Below are 22,587 nucleotides of genomic sequence, written 5' to 3' on the forward strand. Positions count from 1 at the left end.
AGCGTGGAGCCCACCGGGGTTCATTTACAATGGTGCAATTGGAGATGCATGTTCACCTTTGTTTGTATATAGAACGATTCCCAGTAGTTATCTCCCGAGACACGGTTGTTATTGAATATGTATTAATTATCTCGATTGCACACCCTTGTCTCTCTTCGAAATATACAGGCCGCCTTAAGTTCCGTGTAACTTCTAGCAAGGTCTGTAGTCCTAATATTCATATTAATTTTCTGTGTCGCTCTTCGGTCGTATCCTCACTTAAAACGTGGCTTGCATCTTGCTCTGGGTCTTCGTGCAAACGAGACAACGCTTTGAATCAGGGCGGGCCGTAAGGCAATGTGTCAGGCTTTCCGAGTATGTGCTACCAGTTTCATATACCTACATGTAGTCTATAACTAGATAGTTACCTATCGATAACTTCAATGTTTGGAACTTACTAAAGATCAAACTTGCACCTGATCTACCTCGAATTCTCCGGGATGAATTTCCATGGATAGAAAGAACTTTAGCCCCTATAAGCTTATTTACTTCGGAGAGTTCCAAGGCTTAGATGGTCATGGCTCGAGTTTAAATTGCTTAAAACACTCCGAGGTTCCAAGGTTGGATATTCTTAATTGAACACCTCTGACCTATGGATCCTATGTCGCTTGATAGCCTCACCCTTCCCAACTCTCCACAGTTTTTGTAAAAAGTCTCTCTGAATCACATGCAATTAACAAATTTTTTTCTTTATTATGAATCAGCCCAAGATCAAGGCAGTTGAGGCGATGTGTTGCTAACACTTCTCTTTCAACCCCCAGTACAAAGCTCATACCCTATCAATTGAACAAGACAAGATGAATGGGCATCTTTCGCGCTGCTCAGTTAAATACTGTCTGCATTCCCAGTTGCAATATTCTCTTCCTCCTCTCCTGTCTCGTTCACTTCTCTTAAAGCTAAGCTAAGATCCGGCCTCCGCCATGGCCTACACATCTATCACGGTTCAAGGCCCACATGAGGTATCGCAACCAGACCATGAATCTCAGCTCCAAACCCAACTACAATCCATACCCAAAACCACAACAGAGCTCCTCATCGGAGGTGACACCCCATTGGACCCCGAGTGGGCTCTACTCGGAGCCCACTTCTCCGCCGTGGAGAACCTAAAGCTAGAGGGCCATAGCCATAACCAAGATCTGAACGACAAGCTGATTCCACTCCACCGGCCTCTGCAGCAGCTCACTCTATTCTCGCCATACAGAGAGCTAGTTCAAAGTCCCTTCGTACGTAAGGGGCTAGTCGGGCACCCAATCCTGTTCTACGCCTGTTACCTACGCTTCGAAGGTCCCACGACCGAGAATCTCTCTCTCGCGGAGCAGGAAGCCCTTTCGAGGGGAGAGACAGGGTTCAAACCCGTCACTGCCAAATTAAGTAAGCCGGACGAAAAGAAAATTGAGGTTGTCGATTTCCCAAGCTTGGTGGCAGAACACATGTACAAGGTCCTCGGTGAGAACTCAAATATTGAACCGGAGAACGAGCCTCCTGAGGGCTCAACCAACCTACAAACTCTGGAAATCTGGGAATACGACGTTATCGATACGTTTTGTCGTATGACGAAGGTGCTGCCTCATCTCGTGGACAACTTGCAGACACTGCTCCTCCGATCCACTGGAGGAAGGGAATGCGGACCTCTCGAAAAGGGCTGCTTTCGGACATTCTTGCCTGCCCTGACTAACTTGAGGACTTCAAAGATAAGTCCAACATGCAGACAATCCACAAGGTCCTTCCGCCTAACCTAACAGCCCTTTACTTCCGCGGTCCGGCTTCACTACCCCAGTCTGAGCTCTGGGTGGATTGGCTGCGGGCTTTTGAGTCTCCGGGTTTTCTCCCGCAGCTACAGCGCTTGGCCATTGTATTGGATATACACTACGAATATTCAAAGGGTTGGGGTCGGAAGGCGGATACCAAAGCTCCGGAAGAGGTACTACGGCAGGCACGGGAGGCATGCGAGCCCCTCTATGAGATTGCTCGCAAACGTGGAATTACTATTGAGTCTATGCCGACAGAGCCTGAGTTGTGGTACTTGAGGCCCGTGGATGACCGGTGGTAGTTTGTGCAGGGCTGCAGAGAAGATAGTTCCTCGTCTTCCTCTCTTTCGTTTTCCCAGTCCGCTCGATAGGGAATACAGTCGTATTAGTACTCTCTCTCTCTATCTTTCTCTCTTTTCTCCTAGAGCTGCTACATCAAAGTCAGAGGCCGCATAAGCGGCCGACTATGCTTTGTAACTACATACGTACGAGGCAACAGTTCCTTTTTACTCCAGGTAAGGATTAAAGCATACGCCAAACACATGCACTTAGAAGATGTAGTCAAGGGTATGTTATGTCTCGACCGAAATATAAATCAACAAATGCCCGTCGATGGAATGATACATAGCTCAGCACAGCACAATTTGAAATATGGGGCGGAAAACAAAACAACCCAAATCGTACAGATAAAAAGGTGCTAGAGACCAGGTTCTTCCTACCACCAAGATTCACGATACCAGAGTCCCGAGGCTCGAACGCTTAATCTCGAATGCTCGAGATCCCTCAATCAACCCATCAGAGAACTTGGTCACAGCAACCCACGCCGGAATGAACTGTCTCACCTCGTCGAGAGCGGGGATGAGGCCGACTCGGTTATTGTCGCTCCATAGGCAGGTGATGCGGCCCGTGATAGAGGACTCGTCGACCTCATCGGTCTCAGACGAGTCATGCTTTGAGAAATCGACATCAACGGTCCACTTGTTGTCCCATGTACGACTCCACAGTTGGATACGGTTCAGACCATCTGGGGACGGGTTTAGGAAGCGGTGGTCCGGAGCGGAGGAGCCAATCACACTGAAGTTAGTGATATAGTTGCCGTCCATGTTAATACGGCAGTTACGTGTGTTTTGGCCCGATACTTCAAAGCGGACAGAAGAACTGTCTGGTTGAGGGTGGGAAATGCTGAACGAAATCCAGTCCGGCGATAGCTCAGTGGCCTCAAGCATAGAGTCGACATCCTCGTTTAAAATGGATAGAGAGTCAGCACTGGGGACAACATGTGGTACTGGTGCATTCCAGGAGCATCGCTGGACTTCGTTTTTGCCTCGTAAAATCCAATTACAGGCCTCATTTTGGCCTGCTGCGCTAGGGAGCCCGTAGGTAACATCCTTAACAAACGGAGGCATGCCAGTCAGTGAAGCAGTAGAGATTCCATTGTCGAGATCGACCTCTTGTTGGAAGAACAGCTTCAGGCGGTTGGAGTCTGCGAACGGGAAGGCAACAAGGTTGTAGATCATGGTTCCGATGAAAACAAAGAGTAGGAAGATAGGCAGGTGGTATGTGTAACGGTGGATAAATGGCAACAGAGGTGCAAAGAGGAGTGCAGTAAGACTGGAAATGAACAGATAGACAATCAGCTGGGGGCTACCATCCTGGCCGGTCTGGCTTAGAGCGCTAGTAATCAGAAGAGCCATGGGCACGATCAGCATGAGAATTACGGGAGCTGTGATGAGGAGCTGCAGCAGCCATGTCCATCGCGGCAACACGCCACTCCACCCCTGCTCGTGTGCATACACGTTCGGGTCTTTCTCCTCTTCTTCCTCTTCGTCTAGTTCATGGGATGCGCGGTCTACCCCAACGCGGACGTAGTTGGCAAAGGTGGGGCGGTGGCGGCCACGCAAGAGAGATGTTGACTCAGTCGGGTCCTCTTCGGCATCATCGTCCTGGTGCTCATCTCCCGATGCAGCAAGCCGGCTTCCCTGGGTACTAGGCCGTCGTGATTCGGATAATCTACCGGCGTACTCTGACTTCGTTGGCAGAGAGAACAACTCCAAATAGGAGATCCATGTGGCCAAGAAGGTACCGGCAAAGTAAAAGAACATGAAGTAGCCACCAGCGAGCCCCTCCTCGTGCTCATAAACGGTGCCAACTACCATGAGAGACCAAGTAAGAACAAACATCCAAGTCCAGGTATAGACTCGATGAAAGGCTGATGGGCGTGCAAAGTCTGCGACGCGAGATACAAACCAAGCCAAGAAGATCCAAGCTGAGATCATCATACTCCATACGGCGTATGAGCTGCTATGGGCAATAAAAGGGTTGACTTTCGTCACCATGTAAGCCAATCCGACAGTCACTGCTGTAGGAATTGAAATCAAGAACGGGAACCGGAAGAAACCACGCAAACCACGCAACGGAATGTTGTCGTCGTTGATCTCGGAATACACCGATGAGCGGAAGAGATACATCTTGTCGGCCCTTGAAAGAATGACACTGGTGACAAGCAATGTCAACGGCGCCACAATCAGCAGAGTGACAGACAACGCAAAGAGGGTGTGCAGACGGAACACGGCAAAAGCACTCCCAAACAGATCGAACCAAACAGCCCGGGTACCTGAGCCGCTAGGCACGGTTCCATCGTCGCGGAGATGTCCGTCAAACCGATCAGTGGTGTCAGACACAAGATACTCCGTCGTAGCAACAGCAGTAGAGAGCATATGCCAAAGCGAGTCGATACTGGTGTGTCGGGCATCATCCTGGTCAGTGTGATAACGAGCTCTAGGTTCAAAGAAAGCGACATCCAGACCGCGCAGGCCCAAGATACCGTCTAGAACAACATAATCCGTCTGGCTACTAATGAGACCCTTTTCGAACCCGTTGGCACTCAACACCGAGCCGAATGGGTGCTGTGATTTCGCATACGCCTGGGTGACCTCCGTATCCGAGCTGCGGAACAATGTAGCACGACCTCCGGCACCCGCACCCTCCAGGTTCAGGAATGTGTGGGCAAAGCGCGCCATCGGATGCTGGCTGTACGCGCGTGCGCCGTTCAGATAGTCCTCCTCGCCATTGTTGAAGAGAACCACCAACCCGCGGCGTGGCGCATGGCCCGGTGTCAGGAAATATTTCACCAGCTGCAGACACGTCACAACACCAACTCCATCGTCTGTCGCTCCGTACCCGGTCGAAACGCTGTCGTAGTGCGCGTTGACAAGTACTCCTCCCTTGCCAACGGGCATCCGGCCGGGAGTCTCCCACCAATTCTGTTTACTATCTTCAGAGCCGCGAATGTAGACGAGGATATTTGTGCCTTCAAAGTAAACGCCGACACTTTTATCGATGAAAGTCAGGTTAGACACTAGGTCGTCGAAAACAAAAACATCAGGCTTCTCCTCCTTCGCGTCGCGATATTCCTCGGTGGATGGGGCGGACTGCTTGATCGCGTCGATGCGTTCAAGCAACCACGAGCGGACCTCGTCATTCTGGTGTGAGTTGTATGGGTGGAAGCCTTTTGTCAGGCTTTGGAGATCTTGCCATGCCTCTGTGAGGTTGAGACCATTGGGGCTCGTCCGGGGCGCGGAAGGGACGTTGTGGTGGATCACCAGAGATGGGATAATCAAGGCGAGGTACACGACCGTGGCGATGATTGTTACCGGCCACGGCGTGAATGCCAGAGGGTTTCTGGCCTTGTGGGTAGCCATACCCTGTGCTGTTCAAGCTGAGAATGAATGGGTGGAGTGGAGGTTGAAGTTGGAGTCGAATTTAAGACAAATGCGGGGGTAGCTTGTCGTACCGTCATTCCGATACATAATTCATTACATACCTTTATGTACATGCGCGGATCTGCTGCACAAGTCGTGCTACACTAACACAACTACAGTCATTGAACTAGGGAATGAGTTAAAGAAATGAGAATTGCTTAAATTCTATGCGATTACACATTGACAAAAAAAATAATCCAAGTCCGTAACCGCCTGCGTACTAATGCATTTCCCACAATAACACAGAATGAAGGATAAGGTGATCTTTGCTCATATGGGTAGAAATATGTCTGCCTGTTTGATCCAACTAAGGATCGTGGATAAAAGAAAACAGGGAATTGAATAAAAGGAAGAAATGCGAGGGCCTGGGCTTATTTTCGACTGCAAAGAAAGGGGGTATCGTATCAAGTATTCAAAGGCCCAACGTCGATATAATCATCGTCTCCGTCGTTGATGACAGTTGCGTTCATCAGCCCAGTCATCTGGCCTTCATCTTCGTCCAGTTCTTCGTCGTCATCGTACATCGTGGCTTCGGCTTCTTCTTGGAATTGTGGTTCACTTCGGTTCAAGTGGTCCCGGAGTCGATTGACACCATCACCGCTGAACACACAGAAGACGTCCCGTTGTTGTTGCGTGAACTCTGGGGGAGCTTCTCGGCAGAATGCAGTGAGGTTTTCTCGCAGGAACTCTTGGACGCCGGTCAAACTCAAATGAGTCAGGCGTGGGCAGCTATTCAACAAAGCGTGAATACCCTAAGCCGTAACGTCAGTATTGCATATCGTGTACATCAGAACCTTCGACCAAGACTCACCTTCATTCTCAACTGAACGCAATAGCTCAGGTGAACACGCTCTAAACTGCTAACGGAAGGATGATGGCCCATCTTGGGCCGTGCCAGCGCTAATATACTCTGGTCGGTGATAGCCTGACATTTGACTAGCCCGATTCTTCGGAGCTTCGGCAAGGTTGCCAATTGCTGTACACTACGGTCCGTTAGGAGGTTGCAGCAGGCCAGGTCGATGTATCGAATGCGGTTGCAGGACTTGACCAGGTTCATCACGGCCGAGTCTGAAATGTTCGAACAGTGGCCCAGGTGCACATAGTGGAGGTTCTTTCCTAGCCTACAAATAGCCATCACAGATCGATCTGTGATAAATCGGCATTTGGCCAGTACTAGATTACGTAAACGAGGAGCCGCACGCACGATTCGCTCCACTGAGTCATCCCTGACGTTCTCGCATGCGGTGAGATCGAGGATGCGAAGACTCTCAAAGGTAATTTGAGGAGGTAGCGACATGAACGCACTGTCGTCGATTTCAGTGCAGTGTGCAAGCCGCAGTTCTCGGAGATGCCGCAGTGTTGTGAGCAACGGAGTCACTGATACGCTAGTGACAAGTTTGCAGTCATGCAAGTCAATTTCAAGTATAGACGGGCAGTTCTCGGCAAAGGACTGAATGGCCCGGTCTGACACATTGGAAACCCCGTTGAGTTTCAACTGTTATATAATTAGCGCTTGGGGTTCACCCAAAATCCCGCATATAATCCACATACCCTTTTGATTTGACGACACTTTTGTGATACGATGAGCAAAGCGTCATCGGTGATTTTTGAACATCCCGTGATGTTCAGACCTTGCAGACGGGGACAGTCTCTGGACACCGTGGCGAGCGTGTGGTCTGTAAGGTGTCGCAATTCTGAAACATCCAGCGCCTGCAGATGCCGGTTCCCCTCCACCAAGTCCGACACGCCCTTGTCCGTCAAGTTCTTGCAGCTTGTCAACGTCAGCCGCTCAATCCGCTTGCACTGGTTGAAAGACAGGATAGTTCCATCGCTAACATCATCTGACAGAGCAGATAGATTCAGTCTCTTGATAAGGTCTGCGTAGTTGAAAAGACTGTCCGGTTTTCCCAACGACGTAGTCACGCTTCTAACATTGGCCCAGGTGTTGCAAGTCGGCCGATGCCACAGTATCCCTGCAGAGTTCGCAGCCCATCCACGACACACTAGCATGGAATTGAGCATATCTAAGGGCGAAACCAATTTCGAGAAAATCGCGATCAGAATCTCGGGTGGGAGGCGGCCGATCGGCGGCAGTGGCTCGGATAGTTCACTTGACAGGCGAGAATCGCGGAAGTTGGCCACACCGATGGAGGATTGCGAGTCGTTGGCCTGGGCCATGAAGAAATCGGTGTCATCATCGGCGGCACGTTCGGGTGACGTCGATCCAGAGGTTTCGGAAGGGGCTGCACTTGAGCACCGACCAGCTTCTCGTAGCCGATGCATCCTCGTCGGGGTAGATTCGCTTTTCGAAGTTCGCTTTAATATATTTTTCGGGTGTCGGTATGGTTGAAATCTCATAACTTCAGGGTACTCTGCATGGGCGGTGCATGTGAGACTGGAACAGGCAAGTCCGGTCCACAGATGCAGCCAGTCTTTGATCAGTCAACAGTCCTAAGACCTTTTTTTGTCTGAAGACTGGTAGATGAATGTAATTTTCGGGAAATATCTGCAGCAAGGTGGGTGCACGAGGGATGTAAGCGTGGTTTCGCGGCGCGTATTTGGATGACAAGGGAGAGGCGGACAAGGGCAGATCGTTCGGAATGAAGTCGAACTAATCTAGATCATGGCCCCAAGCACCCCTTGGGTCAGATGCAAATGCGTAACCAGGAAAATCAATGCAGGTAAATGTGAAGGGATAAAAGCGGCAATGGAGGGGGGATGAGGCAATGGGGCCGGGTTTCAGTGCTGCGGAGTCAGTGCCAAGCACTGCTTATCGCTTGATAAGATGGATGGGTCTGTAGATTGTATAGCCCTTTTAGTTATGAAACTTGCATGTAAACCTTCTATAAGAGAAAATGAGGATTAAAATACCTTGTTGAACCAGCCGGTGAAGACTAGAAGTATTCAAGGTCGCTTGATATGACCTCGTGCTTGATCTACAATCAATCTACTCGATGCGGGAGTGCCGGACATCTGACCTCATTGGAATGTAGGGAAGCCCTGCTTTCTTCCAGAATCTTTTCCACATGTATTCAAAGTGATCTAATCATCTACTTAGAAATATATTCTTCTCAGTACTCGTTTTTGTCTAAGCTTCTCTCGAACCCTTGACCCATTCACGCAAGATGTTCTTCCGGATTTTGCCAGTGCTGGTCTTGGGTAGTTCAGTAACCACTTCCACTTCTCGAGGAATCATGAACTTGCTGATTCCGCTACTATTTCGAGCCCAGTCAATCAAGTCTGAACCTTGAAGGCTCCTACCTTCCTTCACTGTAACAAAGGCCTTGGGTCGTTCGCCCCAGTGGGAGTCAGGAACAGAAACAACACCAGCCTCCAAAATGTCAGGATGCATGACTAGCATAGACTCAAGTGCAACGGAAGAAATGTTTTCGCCGCCTAATCATTGTTAGAAATCTGGTCTCTTGGCAATTGAGCCGCTCGTCACACATACCACTGATGATGATATCCTTCGCACGATCAAGAATCTGAATCGCACCATCGGGATGCCAGACAGCCAAGTCTCCGGAGTGCAAAACACCTCCTGCGAATAATTTCCGAGTTGCCTCAGGATCCTTGTAGTATCCTCGGGCACAGATATTTCCAACAAAAACAATCTCTCCAATCTCCTGGCCATCCTTGCGAACATCGGTGATGGTCCCTTCAGGCACTTCGGTCTTGATGACCCGAGCTGGAAGACTTGTAATAAAGCCGTGGCCTTGGCGGGCCATCCTCTGGTATTTCTCCTTCAGAGGAAGCACGTCCCATTCTGGCAAATAGTAGCCCTTGGTGATTGGGCCGTATGTCTCCGTCATTCCATAGACATGTACAGGATGCAAGTTTAAGTCGGTCATTTGTTCGAAGAGAGAGGGCGTGGGCGGGCTTGCTGCCACTGTGACTCGGACAGGCTCAGAAAGTCTCTCTGCTTCTTTTGCGTTGCAAAGCAAGGTGTTCACAGTCGGTGCAGCATTGAAATGGGTGATATGCTCCTCTTTTAGCAACCTCCAGATTTTGGGATAGTCTATCTTGCGTAGGCAATAATGGGTTCCGCGAACGGCTGTCACTGCCCATGGAAACGTCCAGCCTATATGTATAGATACGTATGTTAGTTATGCAGATCGATTTCAGATCACTCAAGTGAAGAAGATGCACGAACCCATAGCGTGAAACATGGGTAGCGTCCATAGATAACGGGCACGTCCGCGGTGGTAGTTCAGACCAGACTCAATGACGTTTCCCAATGTTGCCAGATAGCAGCCCCGATGACTGAACTCAACACCCTTGGGACGGGCTGTAGTCCCACTGGTATATGCCAATGCAAGTGTGGACTCTTCATCGGCAGCTTGGCTCTCGAGTCCTTCCCAACCCTGAGAACCTGTATCGATGTCGTGCTTGAGGCCTTCCAAAACAGCCTCATCAAAGGGACCCGTCAGCTCACCCTCCGTTACATCGGTGTCGGTATCTACTATAATAGGGATGTGGGGGTATTGGGATCGATAGTGCTCGAGAAGTGGGACATATTCCTCGTCGACGATGATCACTTCTGCATCACCATGATCAAATATATAAGCAATATCTTCTTGTTTCAGACGATAATTGACAGCTGCAAATTTGTTAGTTTAATTGGCATCTCCCCTCAACAGATAATTAGGTTACCGATGTTAACAGCCCCAGCTGCGGCGATTCCGAAAATCGACTCGAGGAATGCTGGAGTATTCGGACAGAGTATGCCCACTCTTTTGAACCCATGTTTTTTGAGGTAGTAAGCCATACCCCTCGCTCGGTCTGCAGTCTCGCCGTAGCTCCTGCGAAGGATCTTGTTGTTGGCGGTTACATGGTAGATCGCCTCAGCCTGTGTAATTATTTGTTAGACCATTGAAGTACTACCTAGATACCACTTGCAATGGGCTTACATTGGGTTCAACGGCAGCAGCACGAGGAAGAAAGAAAGTCGGGGATAGCGTATGGGTATTAACACGGTGTTCAACCGGCGGCGTTGAACCTGTGAAATGGCCAAGCAGGCCAGACAACCGAGACTTTGAACCAGACATGCTACACCGTGAGGGTAGATTGCACGAAAATGTGTTTGTTAAACAGCAGAGGTAGGTCGATGTCGAGGAACGAAGAGGTACTGATTGGAATTATGCAGGGGAAAAGATTGTAGAGAAAGGAAATACTCCAAGTTGGAGAAATGCGGGGAGGCTGGTACCAAAACGGTTAACCTAGGCTATGCCAAATCACAAGCGGGGGAGTTTCGGGTATTAGCTCTGGCGTATCCGGACTAAGGGGTTGAATATGGCCTCAATTTTCGGGAATGTCTTGATCTACATTGTACCCTCGCTTCAATGGATTATCATAGATTGGTCTGTCTGTTGTGGTTGTGTGGGGACAAGATCGGTGGGTACGGACCCGGAATCATCTTGGAATTTGAGTGGATTGCATAAATTCAAAATATGACTTGGTATATAAGTTAATGTGTAAGTAGTATATTATGGCAGGGCAGTATGGGGATATATGTAGGCAAGATATGTGCATATAAATGCAATATGTTACGGGGAAATCGAGGGGGCTACCAAATTAAAAAAGAGGTATAGGTCAAAGTATTTTTTGATCATAAGAATCATGTTGAACTCTTGAAAATTGTTTCTTTGGATTAAACCGCCACGGCGCGAGTCAACGGCCAGCTATTTTGAACCTTTAATCCCAATCGACTCCGTTTTTTCGACTTTTGAAAATTTCGAAGACCCCAGTCCCCGAGCCGTCATGTGCGTCACAGACAGTGGTATTCATGAGTTAGGGAACCGGGCCGCAGAAAAAGGTCGGTCGGCTTGCCGTTCAAATTCGCTGAAAGAAAACCGTCCGCGATTCCATCCCAGAACCATCGCTCGACACAACAACCAGCCGCGCTAAAGGTATCTAGTAGCCATACTGAGCAAGCTGGGTCTTGGTCTTGCTGTCCACGTTCGCTCCCTGCTCGGCCTTGGCAAGAACACGGCGAGCGGCCTTCTTGCGCTCGTAGTAAGCCTTGCTCTTGACCTTTCGGCGCTCCTCGAGTCTGTAAATGTGTTAGGATTTGTCGATTGACCCAATGAATCACACCGAGGTGATAAATCAGAGATTGTACATACCTGGAAACAACATCCTGGTACTTCCAGCCAACCTCGTGGCTGAGACGGCCAACGGTGCAGTACTTGCGGCCGGGGCGGAGACGCAGGACACGGAGAGCCTGGGGAACAACGACACGCTTCTTCTTGTCGTAGGGAGGGGGGACACCCTCGAAGACCTTAAGGCGCTCCAGAGCGGCGGCACCACGGGCGGTCTTGTGGGGCATCATACCGCGGATGGCCTTGTAGAGGATGCGGGAAGGAGCGCGGAAGTGGAAGGGACCACCACGGGTGGGGTTGAAACGAGTCATCTTGCGAAGGTAGGCGTGGTACTTGACTGTACGGCGGAATTTCGAGTCAGCTTTCTGATACCCAAATAATAGTGCATTTCCTCCAAAAGTTGGCCATCAAATAACTGCCACTGGTTTCGATATGCGGGTGTTGTCGGTCGATTCTTTCCTCCACACTGATTCACACAGTTCCCAATATCACACAGAACGCAAAGGAAATATTCGAGAAGGGGTTGAACGTACGCTTCGCGCGGAAGAACTCGCCGGAGATGTTGAGGGCCTCACATCTCACGACGACGATCTTCTGACCGTTGAGCAGCTGCTTGGCGACAGTGCTGGCCAGACGACCGAGGAGGTGTCCTTTGCCGTCGATGACGACCTATTTCCAAACAATTAAAGTCAGCGACAGATTCGATATGCACACTTTGGAGGCGAGAGTGGCGGCACTCAAGTCGTTGGGTATAAACGCACCACTGATTCGAAGGAGGACATCCTGGTGATCTAATGTCCCGTGGGATGGATGTTGTCGGCGGTTGTTGTCGTGGGTGTCAAGTCGACGCACACAACGAAGTCGGATGGCTCGATGAGAATGGGCTAAGCGAGGGTCCGCTCACTTTGTGTTAATGGCGAGGGTCGCAGCCCTAAGTCTGACCAATCAAGGGTCAGCAAAGTCACGTGCTTTGCCTCTCCCAGATCCGCTCGGTATCGTATTACGTAATACTTTTATTTCTCACTGTGCGCTGTGGTGGTTCTCTTTTCTTTGTGCCGTTAGGGCATTGGCTTAGGGCTGATATGCCCTGTTCTAGAAGGTTATTGTAAGATCGACTGATTATCTTAAAGTTGTAAGGAATGGGGGGTTGAAGCCTGTGGTATAATTCCAAAGTTCGGTACAAAATATTTACATTGTACTGATATAGTCAACTACAAATTCCCTTTTACTCCCGTGTAAACCTGTCTCTTGTTGTGAACAAGTCTGTCTTATCGTCTTCTTCGATTGTCAGATCTATGATCTAGCCAACTTCAGGTGGAAACATTGGGTCCGATGACTAATATATCCATGAACCCGTCCAGACCATTGTTTTTTTTCCCCAAAGGAACTTTCTTCTCGCAGAGATTACCGAGGCCAACGCGACTTTCCACAGGGCATCATGTCCCACTCATCCTATTCGCTTGCAATTCCACCGTACACCAACAATCCAACTTGATTTCCTTTCGATTTACACCTTGAGGCAAGGGTCCTCTTTATGCTCGAGTCATGCGACAAAAGACGCGTTTTGTCTGCGTCTCTGATACACATGGATATACGCCCTCCGAAGCGGGCTTCAAATTACCAGCAGGGGATGTCCTGATTCACGCCGGCGACTTGACAAACAATGGAAGCCTAAAAGAGCTCCGCAGGACAATGGATTGGATCTGCAAGGCCGACTTTGAAATCAAAATCATAGTTGGTGGTCAGTGTTTCGACTTGTTGTTCACGTGCCCGATTCATACTTGATTTATCCCGAGCATTAATGGAAGTTATATCTTCGCTGTTCGCCAAAATGCACCATCATTATCAGGGAAGATCGATACAAAGCCCCTAACCTTTTGAACAGGCAACCACGATGTCACCTTGGACCCGGCATTCTATAAAGAACATGGACAAAGCTTTCATGACCAGCACCTCGAAGATTCACATCACTGCCTAAAACTCATCACGGAGTCGCCTTCGGTCATTCTACTTCGCCATGAGCCCGCCTTGATTCGATTGACGCGAGCGGGCGGACCAAACACAGTATTTAAAATATTCGGGTCCCCATACTCGCAATCCCAAGGGAACTGGGCATTCGGATACGAATCAAATGAAGCTGCTGCGCTGTGGGGTCAGATACCAATCGACACGGACATCGTCATCACGCATACGCCACCACAATCTCACTGCGACCAGAAACCGAACGGAATGTTCGTTGGGTGTGTTGCGCTTCGTAGTGCATTGAGCCTCATCAGGCCGCACTTAGCTGTTTGTGGCCATGTGCATGAAGGACGAGGATACGAACGAGTTCGCTGGCGAGGTAGGCTTACCAACACGGAGACAGAAACAGAAACAGAAACACAGCCAGTATCTGATTCAGTTGACCATATCATTCGGGGCATTCTGCCACCCGTGGGCAGCAAGAAACAGAGCCTAGTGGATTTGACTGGCAAACGGGATAAACGACTAGACAACGAGGGATTTTCGCACCCTGGACAAAGACAGCATGATCTGGCAGATACTCAACCGATGTCATCAGCCTCACTGGGGTCAGAGTCATCTGCTGGAGTTCCTGAAAAGGCAAGTCCACGAAACTTGCTGAGCGTTCATCCGTCCCTGGGTGCGGGTAGCCCTGGCTCCAGTAGCCGAGGTTTTGATTACGCCTTGCAAACACTAAGAAAGGAAACCTGCATTGTCAACGCCGCTGTTGTGTCCACTAGCTGGCCGCATCAGGGGGGCAAACGGTTCAATTCGCCGATTATAGTAGATCTTGAACTTCCCGTGTGGCAGGGCGACCACGCGGTCACGATCGGGTGAATGTGTTTTCCTGTGGAATTAAGCAACTTTGGGAAATTGCATTTTATTCGGGCCCCATCGATCGTAACGTCAATCTTCCCTTTGCTTTGGCCGTGCATGGTGGCTTGACGCCAGCTTCTACCTTCTCCCTGGGACATACAGTGACCTTGTGGGCTTTGGCCCGTTGATGCTGGTAGTTTGGCGCCTTGATGCTTCATGGTTTTTTAACATTGGTCCCCTAGTGACTTGATGCACGATCCCAGTGCTGTCAGACTGTCTACGCTTACATCATTTATTAAACTGTGCGCCGCATTGGCCTCGCATTGGCCTCGGTGGTAGGTGACCCCGTCAGACTGCCAATGCAACTCGAGCATAAGCCCCATACTCCGTACTGTAGGGATACCTGTTACAGATTCTAATATTCACCAGGTTAATAGAAAGAAGAAAAGAAGAATTTACCCCGATTTACTCTCCTCCTCTCAAACCGCACAAACATCGAGCTACCCCTCTTGTCTCATGTTTACCCCGCATGCGATGTACAAACCCATCTGACCGATGCAATCGCATCAAGCCACACGCGCCTGTGATATCACAACTCGAGTTCTTAATTCTCATCACCATAAGTTCCCATACGATTTACACAAGTCATCTGCAACGGGGATCTTCCCCCAAACTCAAAACTTCCAGAAACTGCAGCGCTTCCAAACGACCTGTTAGTGGCCAAAGTCTGGGCTGCAAAGGGCACAAAAACTTGAGCCAGCCAATAAATGGCTCCTCCCACCCTCTCCTTGATACCCGATGTGACCATGCACGGCCGATCATGTATTAGTCACGGGAGGTTGGGAGTTTGTGTTTGTGTTCGGTTCTTCAGCAGGGATTTGGGACTGGAACACACTCTTACACACCACCCTCGTGGGAAACACATGCTTCTCGCAAGGGTTGCTGCTTAGGCTGGCGCATTCCTTTCTAGAAGGCGTTTAGTGGCTGAGCGGAGAGGTCTAGCCTCGCGACTCTGTACTCCGTACAACGTAAAGTACTTTGTGATAATAGAGAATATTATTGCATGAGAAGGTAATACTAGACATCATTATTGCAGGCAACCTGCATTGCGTCTGCATTCTTGTTTCCCGGGTAGCAAACCTACAACTGCTTCGAGTCAGCCACGGCATATATAGTGTATTCTAGTACGTAGTCTACATATATCGCTATTTGTAACTTGTTTACCTGGCTGCCTGCCCTGCTCCTATCTTCCGGTGTTACTATTATTCTAACTATACTACAAACACACCCTTTATTATCTGGCTGCTAACGTCCAATCCTGAATTCACCGACCCCGGTCCTAGCGGGGTTGCGTGACTGTCAGGGAAGAGGGGTATCTGTAGATCACGGTTTAAGCGTATAAGGTTACAACCCTGTGTTTCAGAGAGAGGCATTGTGTGACCCCACGAGCACAACCGATGGGATCGGAGGATTATGGATTCGGCTGGTGCAGTCGGATTGGAAAGAGCGAGAGTCAGTGGTCTAGTGCTATCATCGCCTGGCGATAATTCGACCAACCCCAGACCGAGAAAAAGTATACTACAATCACTATCACACAGGAAAATGTCAGATGACATGGTCAGGAAGATGAAATAGTAAGGGCTATAGAGCTACAATATTCGAGGCGAAATAATTGAATGGATCGTGAGCCATTCTTGTCTTAAGCCATTGGACACCTTAACATTAAATAGAAAGATAGATGGCATTCTTAGTAAAATCTAGACTATTTAGGCAATATTAGAATAGTCATACAGAGTAGTAAGATAATGATATGGTAATGCTGACACGGCGTTAACTTGCTCGGCATTTGCACCTTTTCCAATAAACTTGTCATGATCGGGGCTGGCACACATATCAGCTCCGTCCATCATCGGTCTAAATAATTACTGCGCCGCGCGGACCGCAGTACTGGGTCCAGATGACTTGGAACCAGTGGACAGACCGGACCGTCCGAGACAGAAGGAGTACGGGAGTACAACGTAGTTTCATCAAGAGAGTCTACTGCAATTGCCTCATAGTCTACAAAGCACAGATTAATGGTTGGAAGATAGGTGGTCCCGGGTGGGGGTGTTTAGCAAAGACACGTTGTATAATGGGACCGGTGTGGGACAAGTGCCAGCTGTGCCATCTGTTTTAGCTTGGGAAATTATTGGGTGCGAATCAATGCCTGAACAGTCAAAGGTACTTCGTGTTCCGTAGGATCTAGAGGTTTCTAGTAATAATATTAGAGAATGTATTCCCATTGAATTAGATGAGAATCAAATATTGGATATTGAAACATGATAATCTAGGTAGTAACTAGCTAACTATATATAGAAACAATGTACGGAGACATTCTTCAGAGAAGGAGATTTAAGGCCCACGGAACCTTTCGGGAAGACGGGGGCTTTACCATGGGACGAGACAGGCACTGATTTTCCGTAAAATGTACCTAGGTACAGATACAACGTATATCAAACACCCAATTAAACGTTCCAGGTTAAACAAGCGAGTTGGATATGACTGGCTGGGGTGTGTGCCTTGGACAAGGCGAAAAAAATAGAAGAAAAGTAAATAATGCGAAATAATGCGAAAGCAGTGAGGCGACCGAACCCTAAAATGGCCAAAAACCCGCAGGCACTAGCGATTATAGGAAAGTTGGGGATATGCAGGAGAGACTGAATCGAGAAGAAGAAGGAAGGATTAGCGTCATGACGATTCCCAAGAGAGGGGGGGCGACCCGATCCCTTTGGAAATGGAGGGATCATGGTCCTCGTGTTGATCGCCCCACCGTACAGGCAAAATGTTCGGGGATTGATTGGCAGGAATTTCAACAAATCGGATGAAGTGCTCAGACCAATAACGACCGGTGAAAGAGAGTACTGGGGAAGAGAATGATTTTAATGATTAATTAGAGGGGAATAGGATATTAGGTTGGGCATCTGGCTTTGAATGTCTTTGAACGTCTTGATAAGATCCTATCTTTTTTTTCTTCTATGTCTATGTGACTCTCTATGTCTCGTTATTACATCTTAAATTTCAGACCTTCTCTTTTGTGGCGCAGTCATTTGTTCGCCCCTGACATTATTCGGTTGGCTCGGGAGTCTGAGAATAGACGGCTCTGACAGCTGATTCATTATTGTCCCATCTAAGTCTTTTTGAACTGTTATTTTGTCTTTGGTCTAATCCTCATGGCAAATCGGCCATATTGATAACAATTCCCTTTAATTCTTCCTGCATTGCAAATCATCTCCAGTTCATTCTGGATCGGTGTGGAATCTTTGCTACGTCAACGTCAGGTTGTTGACATTCCATATCTCCACCGCCTCTTTCCCCCCCCTCACACTTTTATCTTCTTTCATCCCATTCAATCCAGGGCATTGAAAACAAACATTGCCTACAATGTCCTCACCACCAGATATAGACCCATATGCAGTGCTTGGTGTTGCCAAGGATGCCACCATCCCTGAAATCAGGGCCGCCCACCGAAAGCGGGTTCTCAAGTGCCATCCTGACAAGATCCAAGATGAGTCGCAGCGGATTGCTGCCCAAGATGAATTCCAGAAAGTCCAACAAGCCTATGAACTTCTCTCGGACGATGTCCGACGGACTAAACATGACCAAAAAGTCAAGATAGCCGAGTTGAAACGTGAACTGCTGGAACGCAGACGAACGGACGCTATGTACAACTCTTCGCGAGGGAGTGGACCCGGCAATCGCGAATTCCGCAATGGCCACATCGTGGAGGAGAGGGTCCCGATGGAAGTCTTCTTTGAAGAAATGCGATTCACGGACGAACCACGCTCCATGTCTCGCAAATTCGAAGATTTTGGCGTGCGTTCAAAGACGAAACCGACAGAGGAGAAGAAGAAGTCTCGAACACCGATGAGCACATATCACCAAGCGAAGGAACAGCGGGAGACGACCAAGGCGACACATTCCGACCGTGCGAAGACGCGTGATCAGGAGCGACGACGACAACGACAGTCCGAGGCAAAGTACGAAACTACCTTTGAATCCTATGCAGAATCCGAGGAGGACGCATCTGATTCTAGTGTTCCCCGCTATGTTCCCACGAAACGAACTTCAACAACACCCCGCCGAGAGCGCGATTCGCGACCCCGACCATCGGACTCCTCTCGTCGCCGTGAACGTCGCTACGACGAGGATGGCGATGTGTCCGATCACTGGCAATCCAAGATCGATAGTCAGTACTTCAATGCAGAGGACTATATCGCATCCAAAGCCCGGAGTTCCAAGTCCCCACGACGGTACCATGGTCACGACTCGGCGGAACCAGAGTCTTCCGGTTCGCGATCCGCGGGACGGTCCACCCGCACCCGCCATCGTTCTTCGTCGCGCGACAATTCCTACGAGCATCTGGAGTCGCCCCGAACCTACGAGGTCAAGCCACCCAAGATGCAACCCTCCGCAACCACCCCGGGTATCAAGGCGTCTCTCCGCCCTTCGTTCCTCAACACCCGCTCCGCAACCACTGCTGGCTTCACCCGCCCAAAGCGGGAGAGCCGGGACTCAACACTCTACGAAATGGCTCACGAGCCACTACCATCGCGAACTTCTAAAATGCGCGATCGCAACGACTCGGGTTATTCCAGTCCCAGTACCCCTGAAATGCTCCCGAGAGGCGCTTCTCCCAAGACCGCAACCCGCTACAAGATCGTCCAGGAAGCAGACCACGTTGTCGTGGAACCGAAATCATCATCAAAGTACCGCCCAGCGAGATCCCCCGACCGGGATCGCATACCCTCTACACGACAGACACCCAAGCGAAGCAGTACCTATCAAACCTACACCACAGAAGCCTCGCCTCGGGTTGAGACCCGATCTGCGCGCCCTTCTTCTCGCCCTCATCCGGACGTCGAATACATCGCCCGCCCGAAGGAAAAGGACGTTAAGTACGGCCGGGCATACAAGCCAGACGATGTCAGTTACTCGCCGAGACGCGCCCATTACTACGACGAGGAGTATCGTCCTCCTGCTGTGGGGAGACGACAGTCTGCTTATTAATTCAATCAACCATGAAACCCATGAAACATGATCACATACGACAAATCACGCCTACAATATACTTCGCATTTTACTTTTAAACATTATCTTATTTTTTTTCAATTTGTCAAGGAGTCGGGGCGTTTCCAATTCTCCGCTTTTCGCATATGCGTCGCCTGTTCCACCAAACATGGGGACTTTTTTTTGGGAGGGCTTCGATTTCCATTCGTGTCACCTAGTCTGCTTATCCCCGCGCAGCTGGGACGAGTGGCCAAGACCGGGTGTATCTTTGTCATTGCCGATAGCGCATTAGGGCGGATATGGGTGTGGATGGTGTGTTGCATCTGTCTTGCCTCAAATCCTGCACTTGTGGCGTATGAAATTGTCTTGTCGGGTTCTGCTTACTGCCGACTACATTCTTCCTTCTCCCGTTCTTGTCTTTTTTTTGTTTTCTTCTCTTCTATTTTTTTTATATACGTTGTTACTCCCGGGCTATTTCTACCTAAGATACCCCGTGGACTACCTTTTGGAGAAATCCAATTAACGAATTACGCTTTCTCACATGATATGATATGCAATAACCTTGATCCTTTGTTGGTTTCTTTGTTTCTTCTGTTTTTGTTCCGAGTTGTAAGACGGATATGTGGGTTGGGTTGGGTCGGGCTGGAAAATGGGGCCACAGAAGGTGGCGGGGAAAGCCTCATAAGTTTGTGTATGGTGGGTTGGATTTTCTAAGAATAGACTGTTGATGTACTTAGGGATACTTGTTTGATCAGTTCAACCTTGAGAATGTTTAGAAGACTGCAAATACTGACTTTTTATACTATTGGGGGCTGTTCAGCCTTGTTGAACCGTCAAGGGTCGAGGCTCAATACGAATTTGATTGTCGTTTCTGCCCTTAAGAAGCAACCCAATATAAGAGCCTTTCATCATACTCATCGTTTAAGAGTCAAGAGGCTGATGCGTGTTCATAGGAGACCTTTTATTCAACACGACCTGGTTGGCCTGGATGGAGGATGCACAACACCCACACCACATGCGACCTTCTATTCAAAGGAGAGAATGCAGTTTTCTGTGCTAAACCTATCAAGGGAGATAACCAATATCAGGCAGGTAGTCAAGGTCTATTGCATCCATCAAAGAATAATGGCGAGATGTAACAACAATAAGGCTTTCTAGATATCTCATCACCCAGGCACATGGTTCACGCGATTCTTACTCTCGGCTGTTTATCTAGATACTTGTTTCAACTCTCAATTCTCTGGAAATTAGTAGACTGGATTTGAGGCATATTAATGCATTTTATTGCTGTCAGACTGTCCTCGCCACGGCATCAACCGACTTGAAGTGACAGATTTTGCAAGATAGGAGATTAGCTTACTCTCAAAGCCCACCAGGCTACGTCAGGTAATTGAGTCGTTTGTGTTGCAGACTTGTATGTTTCATATATTCAGGTATAAATTCGGCAGCAGCAATAGAAGCCTCGGGAAAGACAACCCAACATCATACCGAGTCTAGTTCCACATTTAGTTTGAGAAATGTTGAGATAATATTTGATATCAACAAAGCAAAACTCAATATCTATTTAGGTATTGAACATAAGACTTGACTAGAATTCCCGTGAACATAATTATCTCAGCGTGTCGATAGGATGCAATATATTTCGAAAACTTTGGTTGAAGACCTCGAAGACATATTATCGCTATCTTCGTGAAGCTCCTGCTAGGCTATTCACAAAATTGGTATACATCCATGTCCACGTCACTAGTTTTTGGCGAATCGTTTAGATCCGTAGCTTCTCAGAATACTGAACGAATGACATGTGGTGTCAAGCTGTGCTACTGGCTAACGCGGGCTTCCAATAGCAGAATCTCATGGAAGAACCTACGTGTGATGGCAGTAGAAGTCTCTGAGTATCTGACTTCGGTGGGTGTTTTTGAGTGAAATTTGCACAAATTGATAGAGTCAGGAAAGGGTAAACATGAAGCCTAGTGAAGAGATGTGTATCTGGCCTCCATGAGTCCGACTGTATTGGTCCATGTGTTCTCGTTGCCACGATCATATCTGGGAGCGCATATGTACTTGCCTATCGACTTCGGGTTTCTGGTCCCTCAAGTTGGCAGACCGGTTATGCACGGACATACGCCACGATATATAAATGCGCCACTGTGGGTTCGACGGGTATCGGCAGATCCCCCGCAATCTCCGATGTACATATTAGGGGGAGAAAAGGAAATTGGAGTCATTTATAGGTTTCCTCGCCTAGTTTCACTAAGGAAGGAACACCGCCTGGGGAAGGCACAATCTTGGAGACTTCATAGCACTGGAGGCTTTGCGGGAATACTTACCGAGGCCTTGCTTGGTTGGGTCCGGATTGTTGTATTTTGGCATGATTGGAAACAGCCGGATAACATAGACTTCAAGTCTCGACCCGACGCCCCTGTCGCGCATGGGCGGCTCATCGCTTCAATATGTCCGACCCCGATGAGGCATTGCCAGGCAACGAGCCAAGCGCAATGCAGCATAACAGACTACTTATACGCCATGGTTCTGTCCGATCCTACTTATGACCCCACCGAATACTATCTACCTTCTTCGTTTCAGCTATCTCGCTCCGTATAATCTGACAGCGCTTCGATTCTCTCTACATTACCGTCCACGCTCCACTCTATTGAGCTGAGCGTCGGAATTTCCTCGACAATGGCGGCAACTGGCATGACCTTCTCGCGGAGATGCGCACCCGAGCTGGCTTGGCAAATGGGTTGGCAAACCTTGATGTGCAAGAGTTTCCTTACGCAAAGGGGAAGAACCCATTTTGCAGTGATGTGCCGAAAGTCCAGATGATGGGAGCCGTGCGGGCTGCGGTTTACCTGATTATGAACAAGCCAATGTTCCTTCAACGTTGGGGTTGAAGATAAATCAACTGCATCAAGCGTATCGGTGAATGAGGTTGCTTTTCCTAAAGCATCATAGTAAACTGATCTGCCTTCGGTGGCCTTTCCCATATGAAAATTCTCTTGGGTGTATAGGTAGCCTCGGCTTTATATCCCAAATTTTGAGGCAACAAGTTAATAAGAATAGATCCACTTGCCCAAT

The 22,587-nt window shown here is 48.9% G+C and overlaps 8 protein-coding genes across 8 annotated transcripts; 4 read left to right on the forward strand and 4 right to left on the reverse strand.

Annotated features, from left to right (window-relative positions):
* Positions 1–959: 959 nt before the first annotated feature.
* N7471_004315 (uncharacterized protein) lies at positions 960–2,089 on the forward strand (the record flags this gene model as incomplete). The annotated part of the gene is made up of 2 exons (XM_057277034.1): positions 960–1,587; positions 1,731–2,089. The coding sequence occupies 2 exons, from the start codon at positions 960–962 to the stop codon at positions 2,087–2,089; spliced, it is 987 nt and encodes a 328-aa protein (XP_057136644.1).
* A 426-nt stretch (positions 2,090–2,515) lies between these two features.
* On the reverse strand, positions 2,516–5,488 carry N7471_004316 (M28 family metallopeptidase; the record flags this gene model as incomplete). The annotated part of the gene is made up of 1 exon (XM_057277035.1): positions 2,516–5,488. The coding sequence occupies one exon, from the start codon at positions 5,486–5,488 to the stop codon at positions 2,516–2,518; it is 2,973 nt and encodes a 990-aa protein (XP_057136645.1).
* Positions 5,489–5,952: 464 nt separating this feature from the next.
* Positions 5,953–7,831, reverse strand: N7471_004317 (putative ubiquitin ligase complex F-box protein GRR1; the record flags this gene model as incomplete). Its single annotated transcript, XM_057277036.1, has 3 exons — positions 5,953–6,300; positions 6,360–7,043; positions 7,100–7,831. The coding sequence occupies 3 exons, from the start codon at positions 7,829–7,831 to the stop codon at positions 5,953–5,955; spliced, it is 1,764 nt and encodes a 587-aa protein (XP_057136646.1).
* Positions 7,832–8,558: 727 nt separating this feature from the next.
* Positions 8,559–10,596, reverse strand: N7471_004318 (putative AMP-binding domain protein; the record flags this gene model as incomplete). Its single annotated transcript, XM_057277037.1, has 5 exons — positions 8,559–8,944; positions 9,000–9,629; positions 9,702–10,148; positions 10,202–10,397; positions 10,459–10,596. 5 exons carry the CDS (start codon positions 10,594–10,596, stop codon positions 8,637–8,639), a joined length of 1,719 nt encoding a protein of 572 aa, XP_057136647.1. The 3' UTR covers positions 8,559–8,636.
* An 865-nt stretch (positions 10,597–11,461) lies between these two features.
* N7471_004319 (60S ribosomal protein uL13) lies at positions 11,462–12,431 on the reverse strand (the record flags this gene model as incomplete). Its single annotated transcript, XM_057277038.1, has 4 exons — positions 11,462–11,600; positions 11,674–11,986; positions 12,183–12,318; positions 12,411–12,431. 4 exons carry the CDS (start codon positions 12,429–12,431, stop codon positions 11,462–11,464), a joined length of 609 nt encoding a protein of 202 aa, XP_057136648.1.
* A 635-nt stretch (positions 12,432–13,066) lies between these two features.
* Positions 13,067–14,487, forward strand: N7471_004320 (metallophosphatase domain-containing protein; the record flags this gene model as incomplete). Its single annotated transcript, XM_057277039.1, has 2 exons — positions 13,067–13,390; positions 13,535–14,487. Exons 1-2 carry the CDS (start codon positions 13,195–13,197, stop codon positions 14,485–14,487), a joined length of 1,149 nt encoding a protein of 382 aa, XP_057136649.1. The 5' UTR covers positions 13,067–13,194.
* A 3,399-nt stretch (positions 14,488–17,886) lies between these two features.
* N7471_004321 (J domain-containing protein) lies at positions 17,887–19,512 on the forward strand (the record flags this gene model as incomplete). The annotated part of the gene is made up of 1 exon (XM_057277040.1): positions 17,887–19,512. One exon carries the CDS (start codon positions 17,887–17,889, stop codon positions 19,510–19,512), a length of 1,626 nt encoding a protein of 541 aa, XP_057136650.1.
* Positions 19,513–22,223: 2,711 nt separating this feature from the next.
* On the forward strand, positions 22,224–22,403 carry N7471_004322 (uncharacterized protein; the record flags this gene model as incomplete). Its single annotated transcript, XM_057277041.1, has 1 exon — positions 22,224–22,403. One exon carries the CDS (start codon positions 22,224–22,226, stop codon positions 22,401–22,403), a length of 180 nt encoding a protein of 59 aa, XP_057136651.1.
* Positions 22,404–22,587: the final 184 nt, after the last annotated feature.

Source organism: Penicillium samsonianum, assembly GCF_028829775.1.
Source record: "Penicillium samsonianum strain IBT 33392 chromosome Unknown utg000003l_segment0_segment0, whole genome shotgun sequence".
In the NCBI taxonomy this organism is placed as follows: domain Eukaryota; kingdom Fungi; phylum Ascomycota; class Eurotiomycetes; order Eurotiales; family Aspergillaceae; genus Penicillium; species Penicillium samsonianum.